Raw genomic sequence first — 12,713 nt, 5'->3', positions numbered from 1 at the left:
TCCTGAATGAATTCCACGTCCAAATGCAGAGCATTTCTTAGCAACCAATAAGGGTAGCCTCTAGTTTTTCTTCAAGGACTAGTCATTTATTCACCTTTTCACTAATGAAATTAAAAAGTAGGAAATTTTAACTTTTGGTTATGTAGCCTTGTATACTAAGCTCACAAGGAGATAAGTTGGAAACTTACATAGAATTTAGCTTTTTATAAAGTTACATTAAAAAATCTTACCCTGTTTATTAGTTAAAGTAATGATAATATATAGATTATCTTCTCACTTGCACAATAAAACTATGACAGAGTTCTTTCTTTACAGAACCATTGGAAACTTGCTTCATGAATGATTAATCTAACATGATTTGAAAAATGATTATAAAACCATAAAATTCTTTTGTAGAATAAAAAAAGAATGATGTTATTATATATGGGACTTGATGACGTTGGAATAGTTCTAAATTTTATAAAATACAGGAAGATTTATGATGTGTGTGATTTTAAGGAATATAGTCGTATCCAGTAAGCAAACAAAAGAGAAATAAACTTTACATAAGCGACATACAACATATATTTCGTATTTGATAATCAAAGAAAATAAACTGAAACTATAATTTATTCTTGCATCGAAAGAATGAGATGGCTTTTGTCCATTGTCTACCTAAAACGAGTTCAGTTTCTGGTCACCGCCACATGCATGCTAGTTGCTAGAATGTGACTACTGACTAATGGTGGTGTAAGTGGACGTAAGCATAGCCACTTGATTAAGACGTTGAGAAATACACCATTTTCAACCCTTCATAATTCCTTTCCTGCTGTGTGTATCACTGGTTTTGCTACCCAATTGTTTGCAGAGTGTTGGTCGGTCTCATTTTCTTCAAAATAGTACCTTTAATTTCGAACTTGAGATTCGAAATGCCTTTGTTCAGGGGTGGATCTCTTTGGTCACTTGAAGGAAGTAAAATCCCAACTGTGATATTGACATGAATTTCACAGTATAGGGATATTCTTCACCCATAAAGGGTTGAAATCAGTACACACACAAGAATCCAGTTCACCAACTTTTTGCATTTCCATGGTGCTACTACCTGTTTCATGGTTAAAGAAAAAGAACAAAAATTATCAACACAAATAATTGGATTGAAATTGTATCATAGGCTAAGTAACTTGATGATCCATGGTTTTAGTTTTACCTTAACCCTGGCGGCAGAGGAAGCAAGAGAAACTGAAGAGGAGGAAGTTGATGCTGATGAGGTTGCAAGAGCAGACAAGCCAACATTGTACGTCATGGATTCATCGGGACGAAAAAGACCATAATTTCGTTCTGAGGTTGGTCCAGGCTTCAAGTCTTCATTGAACAACGCAAACAAGTACACGTCCAACCTCATTCTAGGATTCAAAGGTGTCCCTTCACCTGCCATTTGCCTTCTCAATAAATTCCTGTTGTAAGTTGCAGCATTCATTGGCGTGGCACCAACCTCATCAGCGTCTCCCTTGGATGGCCAACCAGTCTCAGAGACCCTAACCTCTATCCCCTTGAAGCCCATTCTAGCGATGGCAAACGAAACAGCATCCACCATAGCATAAAGCATGTTATCATAGTGGAGATTGGTGTAAGGGTCAACCATTCCTGCATTGGGATTGAACAACACATAGTTCAAAGAAATCCCATTAGGACTATCCTTGTAAGCAAAGTAGGGATAGGCATTGATCCAGAAGGGGGACTTAGAGGTTGACAAGAAGTTCAAAAACTGGTACATGATCCCAGAGATTTCACTTTGGAAACTACCAGATGAAGGAGGGTACGAGGAAGCAAGCACTGCCAACGAACTAGGTGTTGAAACTTTGATGTTTGAGTAGCCTAACTGAGATAGAGCATTGTGAATGTTCACTACTGCTGGCACAAGGTGCTGAATAAGAGTGGTGTCATCATCAGTGAAGACCTCATTCCCAACCTGAACCCCTGTGATCTTTGTCTCTGGTAGGTACGGTATGATGTGGCTGTTCACCCATTGAGCTGCTTGTTGAGGATCATCCAACTGGCTTAGTATTTCGTTTTCCACTGTCACGATGATTTCAATGTTTGAGTTGGCAAAAGAACTCAAAATCTGAGGATTGGTGTCATAGATTCTTGTTTTTGTGAGATTAAGGGTGCTCAACAATTCAAGGACTTTGTCTGGTGGTGGCAAATTGTTAGCCACCTGACCATAATTGATTCCAAAAGACTCAACACCTACAAAAACTCCAATACCTATGATGGCACAATCAACCAAAAAATGTCAGCACTATTACTCAATATTATACAAGTTATTATTAGCTAACGATTATAATTACAAATACACAAAAGGGTATGCGAAAACAAAAAGATGTATAGAAAAATAGAGCAAACGGGGTACCTGCTGAGAGAAAAACTGCAAGAAAAGCATAGCTGATGACCAAATTTCGGATGAATGTTGCCATTGTGAGGAAGGAAGAGAGTCTAGGATTATGGAAGAGATATAGAGGTATTATTATATGGGGGAGGAATTCCTTTCTTTTCTTGTTTGAATATTTTGGAGGAAGAGAGAGACAAGGTAAATGAGAGGATTTGTGTTTGGTTGAGTTAGCTTGCCTTAGTAGTATTGCTATTGCATTTGCCATATCCCTGGGGTTTTTTTCTGGTTTGGCTTGGTTTCCTTATTTATATATTCTTAATGATGCATATTTCTTTTCGTCTGGGTTGTCTCTTTCCAACCCATGCCAACTTCCATTTAACCCACTTTCTTCTGACAAAAGCAAAACAAATCCCACTGCTTGGTTAAATATCAGAGTCTTTATGGCAAGTCATTGCATATTCCCAAAAATTCAGATAAGGTGAAATTTAGAGGACTTTAATAATAACAGATTATGTTTTAAACAAACGTATATTTGTGTGTACATTTTTTTAATCATGGCAGTGTCGGAGACAAACAACCTTGGATCTCCAATATACACATAGGATCATACTAAATATATTTTATTGAGAAAGGGATTAGATACTTAATTTGTAAGTGATCACATGCAGAAAAAATGGACTATATATGTCAGACAATGATAAATTATTTAACATCAGTACTGCTTTGAGTGAATTGGTATTATTTATGAAATGATATATACCTTCCAAAAAACTTTGAGCTGAAAAGGAGGGGGACAGAATGAGAAGCGTACCTGTATATATGAGGTGGAAGGTACATTATTTATTTTCTGGTTGAAGTGTCATAATATGTTAGATCTAAATCAACAGAAAGTAGTGGGAAATGAGCGTGTCATTGCTTAGAAAAACCTTGTCTGGTCGGTGAGTTGTTTGGGACTTTTCTGGGTTCATCCATAGATTTCTGTAACATGCATATATAATGCTTTAGGAGTCATGGTCAGAGAGCCCTCCTTCTGTTTTTCATTGAATTAGTTCGATTTCGACAAAATAGGTGGTCAAATTAATCGAATGAAAACAGGTGTTCATCTTCTCTTCCACACAAAAATCTTGTTCGGATCAGATAACCACCCTTGCAAAAAGTTTTCTGCCCCTCTGTTGTAGAGATACCAATAATTAGCCTTATGGATGTGCTTCATCCGTTTCCTGTTCCATGCAAAAACCAAAGGATACACTAAACCAGTACATACTTTTAGCTCTACTGCATAACATGTGTTACATACTCAAATTATACGCATCAGTTTTTCTATCAGATACTTCTTTGACAGAAAAAATGAACTTTGAGGCAGGTCATAGGATTCTGTTTTTTCCAACTGCTCAAGTATCATGTATTCAAAACGTATTAAATAGTGTGTTTTTGGTATTTTTCAAATATACGCGATTGAATAATTTTTTCACATCGGTTATATCTCATTATTTTATTAGTTTGTTTAAATTTATTTTAAAAAAATATTTAAAACGAACTAACTACAGGTCAAAATATTTTGTCAAAAAAATTATTAAAAAAACATTTTCTAATTGAATATGCACGTGTGTTTATGTTTGTATAGTTTTGTTACTCGGATGAAGCCTTAATGTCAGTAGAAAATTGTTATGAAAAGGTGGTTAACGTGTTAAGGTCTTCAGTATAAAATGTTTTTTTAACAATTTTTTTTATAACTTTTTTACAAGTTGTAAGGTGTAATTAGTCTATTTCAAATATTTTTCTAAAATTAAATTCAATCAAATTAATAAAATAATGATACAACTATTCTCAAAAAATTATAATAAAAAATGGTCAACCTATCATAATTTTTGTCTGTATAAAAAAATTTCTAGATTTCTTTTGGTATAAAGATTCATATGAGATGACATTATAAGCTTAAAACAATTTCATTAGTCTTCTTATTAAGTAAAGCAAAGTATTCTTCTAATTAATTGTTCCCTGATACGTGTAAGAAATATTAAGGTTAAGTGTACTTTATGAAGAAATTAATGAAGAGATTTAATATATATTATGCGAAGTATGGTATCCACATACATAAGTGCAGGATTTGTAAGCTTTTGGTTATTCGGACGAAGTAATTTGACTAATTGTCAAGATCAATTAAAGCTAAAAGACAAAAAATATCAAGAACGTTAGAAATGCAAAGCGAACTTAAGAATGATTAGATCTAAAGCAAGCTTTGAATTCCACTCGCATGAGATTGACTAGATTCCTCCCTCATTAATGAGGAAAAACTCTTTCTCTTCAAAAGTCAGTTACATCCAATAATGTTATAATCAAACTATTGAAAATAATTTGAGTAAAATATTTAATTGAATAGAAATGACAAAATTAAAAAATTAAAAAATTTATTTTTTTAAATTAAAAATAATATGAAATATCTTATCTCGAATAAGACTCAATAAATGTACATATAATATAATATCTCCCTAACTACCCTGAATAAAATAAAACCCATCACAAACACGTCATTATGAATTACTTATTTATACTACAAAAGTTTTTAAAAAGCCTATCTGAAATATTTTTAGCACATACTAACTCTCTGTATCATTAAGAAATAAAAAAAAATTATCCTAATGGAATAAAAAGGTAAAGGTATAAAATAAAATAGTAGGAAATTCAAGATAAAACCTGTTGAAAATGTGGAAAATTCAACAAATAGGCCGTGATATTATATGAGTTTGAGCAAGTTGTTCGGATTGCGAATTATCCGCGACCAGACATGCTTCTAAAACTTAGAGATCGCATCTCAATTATCTTAAAATGAATACTTTTCACTGTTTGTATCTTATCCTGTATCCAAAATTATTAGATAATATATGTCAAGTAGTTGAAGACAATTTTAGGTGAAAATTTATGGAATTAAATAACTAAAAAATCCACTGAAATTCTAAAAGTTAACGCAGAAGTTTATCATTCCAAAATCCCACCAAAAACAAAAAGTAAGTGCAAAAAATGCAAGTGAGTTTTATTATTGCATATTTCTAATAAAACAACTCTACTTGTATTTAATAATTATATTGTTAAACTAAAAAAAACTTTAATATTCGAAAATGACAATCATCTCTTATCTAGGAATATTATTCTGATAATTGATTGATTTCTGTTAACCTTTTCATTTTAACTGTTTGATCTCAAGATTTTGTATTTAATGATAACGGGACCAATAGAAGTTTAAAAGATAAATAACTGAACAAAACTAAAAGTCTTCCGATATACGTAGAATATATGTGGTACTTATTATATTTGACTAACTTTCAAATTATTTAACATAGTAAATGTCATGCTTTAGACTTTCCATCCAATTGCGTTGTGTGTAACCAAGGTAACGTGGCAAAACTTCTTTTCTATTTTGTGGTGTCAAGTGATACCATTTGTAGTTTAATAGCCTAACCATATTATCTTCATCGTATATAAGTGGCCAAGCTAAACCTTTCTTTTGCATTTATTCGGTTAATTGCTTGAATTATCAAATACTATTAACAACGGATAACTATAGAACATAAACCCTCGTAAATATCTTATTCATTAGCTTACATCTATATATTCTCGCTTGACTTGTAACAAAAGTTACATATGCATGTTCTCTCTCATTCTTACATATTTTCTATAACATATTCATAAAACATATATAAATAACATGATCATCTTATTGTTTGGTTTATCAATAAGGAGATTAACGAGAGAAATACAACACAAACACTTAGAATTCTAATAATTTTTTTCTTTAAGGATGAGTCGCTCTCCCTCAAGCAAAAATATTCTAGTATCCCTTTTCATACTCTTAGATTCATACTTACACCTCTAACAAAAGCATTATACCAATTGTAGGAGGGTCAACACACATAAATATTTATAATGGTAAGATATTGTCTAAGTCAAATCCTCACGAATTTACTTTTGGTACTACTTCAAAACATTTCTTATCAGTGAACGTATCTAATATGTATATAAACTCGTATATATCTCTTGTTTTATTCACTATGGGTTTGTATCCTAACACTTATAATTATCAATACTCAACTGAAAAAAAATTGATAAATACAGGGGAGATCATTATTTCAACATAACACTTGAGAAATATAAAATTAATTTGATAGATTTAGAAGGAAATGTGAGAGAAATTATGAATAACTATTTAAATTAATAAATATTAACAGCTAACGATAAAAAAAACTAAAAGGAATTCTGCATTATTATGATAAAGAAAAAACTAAAAGAGTTATGCATTCTTATGATAGTGAAAGTGTTAATGAGATTACTACTAGAAAGGTGATCAGTCATCACAATTATCGACCATAGCTTATGTGATGTATCCATAGTTATGGTTTTTCCCACTACACTTTATTGTGTACATTCAGTGAGAGGAAAAGTTGCCATGAAAATGCACTTTACTTACGAATGGCATCACCCCAGCCACTAGCCATAACTTGCATTGCATGTGATATCACTGTTACAAAAAGATAAAAAAGAAAGGCTTACGTGCCCTAAAGCTCCTTTCATATAAAGCACCTACCTTCTCTTTATCCCTATCAAAATTAACTATATTTTCATGGATACTTGATGTTTAAGGATTTCTAAATTAATATAAGAAAAATGTCAACAAACTTTGACCCTGAAACTGGTCTCTTACAAAATTGTTATTGTCGCAGTTGATTGGAAAACTCTTTGAAAAATATATTGTATTTATTTATGCATAATTAATTAATTTATCAAATAACTTTATTTTTCTCAAAAATATAAATTAAAAAGGTATATGTTCAAGTTCAACTGTATCATTATATAAGGGAGAAGTGCTTTGTATTAAATAATTTGTTTGTTTGTTGATCATGAGTGGTAGCTTTTTTTCTCCCCTTGATGCATCTAATGGAATATGAATATGCATGTGTAAGAGAATATTGAAAGTGGTTATTTTTTTTTATAAAGATCATGGCTTTTGTTGAAGGACAATTTAATATTTGTTGCAAAGGTAGAAGGGTATGGTGGGTATGTTATAGACATACTAAAAAGATAGTTTTAAAGCACATCACATGTTTGTGTTTGCACAAAGACAAGTTAAGTCACGCCCTATGTTACAAAAGCCATTCATTTCAATTTATTTTCTCTTAATCTAGGGATAAAGCTTCATGCCATATTTTACATTCTTTTTTTCTGTTTACTTTTTTCCAAAATCGTTATTTTACTTGATAATCTGCACAATAAATTTAATAACATTATTGCACCTAATTTAATTCTTAAACTATAATGCTTCCTTAAGGGCTATATAAACATAACTTTATTAAAACAAAGTTAATGATTGAAGATGTTTGGCACCAATTGCATGCACGGAAAATTAGGGGGTTGAGTATTATAAAATTATATATACTTTGTTCTGTATTATTAACGAAAAAATATGTAATTGCCGTCTTCTCTTCAAAGGGGAGATTTCATTTCATGATAAGAAGTAAGAAATTTGTTCGTTATTGTTGTATTACATCTCACACAAAATGGATAATTATATTTTATTTATTACGAGATAAAATATTTGTATACTAAATTCTTTTTTCTATTCAAGTAAGCAAAATAAAAAGAAGAAAAAAAACTCAAGCTTTTTCTTTCCTCTTTAAACCTGTTTTCTTTTTCGCTTCTTTTAATGTCGACAACTTAAAAATGTGCTAATTTTAATTATTTTTTCACTTTCTCTGGACTTTTTTTCGTATACCATTTTTTTATTTACCTAAATAACTCAAGTCCCCTTTTATTTAGTTAAATATACCGAAAACCTATTTATTTCTGAAAAAATAATTATTCGTCAAGCGAATTTTCACCATTCTTTTTTTTGTTTCACATCCAATGATCCCAAATCCGAACGTATGTAGTGTTATAATACAGTTGATGATATAAGCGGATATCTCAATTATAATCACGAATACCGTAAGGCAAAAGTAAGGCAGTTGCTGGACTCTTGCATTTGGGCTTCTTGAATTCAGTAAAAGGATGGTATTGCTTCCTACAGCCTATCAAATTTCTTTCTACACTCTATTACTTTCAAATACAATAAACATTTCTGAAAATTCTTTTCCGGAAAGCAATCTCTCCTCTCTGTCATATGGAAAAAAATTTCTCATAGCTTTTTGATGGGGTGAGACAGAAATTTGACAGGGTGTAGGAAGCATAACCATAAAAGGATTCTTATGTCCAACCCATAAACTCAGTGGAGCTTGAACTTGGTCCGCATGCACCTCAGAAGTTTTATTCTCACCCCTACCCCCTTTTTCTTAAGTTCACTACTTACTCCCTTTTTTTTTAATGAAAATACTCTTGAGTAAACATTTTTCTGTGAAGGGGTTACAATGAAAATATATTTCCAAAACGGGTGTGATTTTCTTAGGGCAAATAAGTCGTTGTCAAAAAAACCAAAACAAAGTGGATTGATCTATCCTGAGAGAACAAATTGAAAATTCTAACCCCGCCTCACCAAATGGATATTAACACCTATATGACCCTAAATCAATATCATTGTCACTTTCGGTTTGAAAATAATACATTAAGAATACAAGTATCAAACCATTCATAGTAGGTCTAAGATAACATAAAAAAATACAGACATAATCCTAAAGTCCATAAAATCAATGTTGTCATCCTTCAATTTGTAAAACTATTTAACTATGCAAGTGTCAACAATCGAGTAAATTTGTTATTTTGATGCTTTAGCCCCACTAATTCTTGTACAAAACTGGCAAAATGGACCAACCTGGATTATTTTGACTTGTTCAGTCAACATGTTGAAAATAAGTCAATACAGTATACTTCTTCAATAAATTGTATATTGAAATTCATAACTCGCTAATAATGAGTCTTGGACTCAAACCACAGCAAAAGCATACTTAAAATTTCCACTGAAAATGAAAACAACGTTGGATTAGTATATTCTATTAAAGTTGGATTTTGTTCAAATCGCAAATTTAGTTACCAAAAAATCCATACTAAACAACGTGGTTGGACAATCATATTTGCCGGCGGATTGGCTAAACCCACTTATGCTGACATTTTGACTTAAATAGCTTCTAGAAATCTTCTTAATATAATTAAGCAACTTTTGTCCTAATGACAGTTTTTTTTCTTTTACGAATCTCACTTTCATCATTTAAAAAAATTATATAATATAAAAGTTGAGTTAAAGGTTTTTTCTAATAGACCAATATATTTATCTTTAAGTTCAACATTTTACTTAGAAATTTTTCTTAAACAAAAACGATCGATATATCAGATAAGTAACAAGCAACAGGTGTATGAACTTCTGCTAACTACTGCATAACATCGTCCGTAATTAAGGTTCCCTTGCGCTGTAAACAAAGTTCGCACTGATACGCAATAGCTACTAAACGCGTGCAGTAACTCACGAAGGTTGCTAAAATTTAAACAGAAGTACGAATCAGATTCAAAGTTTAAGTCCATATACACATTGGATTATATATTTGAAGGGAAATTTTTCTTGCAATAATTCTGTCTAACTGGATCACGATTGCTTATGAAAAATAGGTAGAATCTGTCAACTGCAATAACCCATTCATACATACTTGTAAGAAAACGCAACAGTAAATAAGAAAAATCTGAGAGTCCAGTGACACGCACATACATATATATAATGGATAAAAAGCAGTGGCCAAAAGCTTTCCATTATGAAATAAAACATCTCATGCAGTTATTAAATAAATATAATATGAATTGAATTCTGTGAAGAATGATGATATGCGAATCTCTTATTGTGATGGTAGCTAGGTATATGAGTATGACCATGGCATCAACTCGGTGGGAGGCAGCATGAATCCATCAAAGTCTTTGAAGGAGATGTTATTGATCAGATGCGTGGAGGAAGAAAAAGGAGGTGGTAAGAGAGTTTCATTGGTTCCATAAGTGGCAGCAGAAGCAGCAGAAGCAGCTCCTATTTCCTTTGACTGAGGGATTCCTCCTTTTGAGCATGATTCAGCGGCAGATCTATCATTTAGCCCTATCCAATCTGTGGAGGAGTTCTTTCCCGTGAGGCTCTGAACGACGTCTCTGAAGTTGACAGCATCGGTTTGCACGTACCTGGTTTCGATTTGCACTATCTTCGGAGCTTCATCCATCAGAACAAGAAGACTGTTTCCAATTTGCAGTACTGTTATGAGGTGTTTTGAGTGTTGAGATTTACTGCATGTGGATTGGGTGTTATATAGTTGTGATATGTGGCTATAATGGTTGCAGGTGGGGCCTAGTTTGACACTGCCAAAAGCGTTATTTGAAATGTATGCAGAGAGAGATAGGAAAAGAAGACAGAAATGCAGTCTAAAGAGACTGGTGAGTTGAAAACTTGGGAGTCTAAGTCAAATAGCACGCAATTTGGAAAAACAAAATCATCAACTCCTCAAGTAAAGACGTTTCTAATACAAAATCTGCCTTAGTCTCTCGCGTGCCACGAAGTTTTGATATACTTTTATTTATTTTTTTCTGGTTTCTTTTATGTTGAAGTCAGTCAATCAGAATACACTAAGATGCGTGATTGACTAAGAACTTTCTTCTTTGCATATGAGTTGAAGGATTTTTTTCTTTTCAATGTTGTATAATATAATGTAGGCTTAATTAGGTTTCCATTCCCTTATAAAATATATGTACTTTTAATGTAGGTTCTATTAAATTTTTGTATTTATTTATTGAGTGTTTAGTTTTTATTTTTTTTTAATTGAGTCTGTATCATTTAAATTATATTTTGTCTTGTTATATTACTTTCTTGTATTCATATCTTAAAAAAATATGAGATTTTATAATTAATAAAAAATGGTGTGATTAATGTAATTTATTGTTTTAATATTAATTTATATTAAAAAATACATTATGTATACATTATAAACAAAATTCTAAATAATGATCTTATTTTAGTGACAAAAATTTGTTTAGAAACCAATTTCCTAATTAAAAATAATTTTTTTTATAGTTAAAATTTTAATAATTGATGACTTAATTAAGTGAGAAGAAAAGAGAAAACTAAATGTTGCGATAAATGAGAGTATTTTCGTCACGTGAGAGAAAATCTGCTGAGAAAATACCCGTAATTTAAATTTATTACGTTGAAAATAATAAGTATTTTTAAATATTTTTTACACTATATTGATTTTTAAAAATTCATAATCGAATTATAATAAAAAATACTTAACGTATAATTAAAACTAGTAAATAACAAGGGATTTAGGAGATGACGAGAACAAAAGTGATAAAAAGTCTGAAAACTTGTTCGACTATATATAAACTCTGGGAGAAAAACATTCGAAAAATCAATATTTTTGTAATTTAATATTAATTTATACATATATCAAAATAAAATTTTGAAAAAGTATATGAAGAAGTATTTAAAAATTAAATTATATATATAAAGTAGTTAATTTATAAAATCATCAATTTTAATTTATAAACAATAATTTTATTTTTCCTTTTTCTTCGAAGTTTTTCGTAAAAAGTTCTAAATTATCGTGGTCCCCTGAGTGACAAGTGGTGGACAATTTATAGAAATAATTAATAATTTCAATGATTGAAAATTTTTGCTGACTGAAACAGTTAAGTCATTTTTGTAAAAAAATCAAAATAATTAAAAAAATATAACTGGTTGAAATTAAAGCTGTATCTATTAACAAAATTTGACTTTGACTAGCGTATATCATTGCAGTAGTGAGGGAGGGACTTAAAATTTTGGTGCATATAAGAAAAGTTTCGACATAATAATCTTTATATTTTATTATATTTTATTTTTTCTTCAAAAGTTCACTGTGTCGTTCTTGAGGAGAGAGACGCCAAAGGAACACAACGAGCTTCGATAGGAGATTAGGAATTCAAGTCACTTAAATGGAAAAGATATTGATAAGAGAGAAACATGAATATAAAGAGATGAATATGGTTAGTAAGAAGTGAATCAAAAGTAGGCAAAGGTTAAATAGAAGACAACCCAAGGAGATGTTGGTCATGAAAAAAAAGAGAGTAAAGGACACTTAAGTAAAGGATGACGAAGAGATAGAAGATCAGTTTATGGGAGAGTTTTGTATTTTACATGTTAGAGTTGTGAAAATAGGTAACCTGACTTATAACTCACTTGTTAGTAAAAAAATTCAAATTTTGGTAGGTTAAATAGGCGGTTTCATTGACTCATTTAATTATAAGTTTTTTTAAATAAAAAAGTTACAATTTTTTTTAATTCAAATCTAAATAAACGTCAAACTAAAATGATTGTTAAACCTTGAAGATAATTCAACAAAAAAATATCATAATTCAAGCA

General features: G+C 30.9%; 1 protein-coding gene across 1 annotated transcript; it reads right to left on the bottom strand.

Annotated features, from left to right (window-relative positions):
* Positions 1-482: 482 nt before the first annotated feature.
* Positions 483-2,702, bottom strand: LOC108342282 (glucan endo-1,3-beta-glucosidase 14). Its single transcript, XM_017580033.2, has 3 exons — positions 2,390-2,702; positions 1,187-2,244; positions 483-1,081 (listed from the first exon to the last, which is right to left on the bottom strand). The coding sequence occupies exons 1-3, from the start codon at positions 2,631-2,633 to the stop codon at positions 1,004-1,006; spliced, it is 1,380 nt and encodes a 459-aa protein (XP_017435522.2). The 5' UTR covers positions 2,634-2,702; the 3' UTR covers positions 483-1,003.
* Positions 2,703-12,713: the final 10,011 nt, after the last annotated feature.

The sequence above is a fragment of the Vigna angularis genome, chromosome 6, assembly GCF_016808095.1.
Source record: "Vigna angularis cultivar LongXiaoDou No.4 chromosome 6, ASM1680809v1, whole genome shotgun sequence".
Lineage (NCBI taxonomy): Eukaryota > Viridiplantae > Streptophyta > Magnoliopsida > Fabales > Fabaceae > Vigna > Vigna angularis.
Note: the sequence above shows the minus strand (reverse complement) of the source record. Positions and strands in the feature narration are given on the sequence as shown.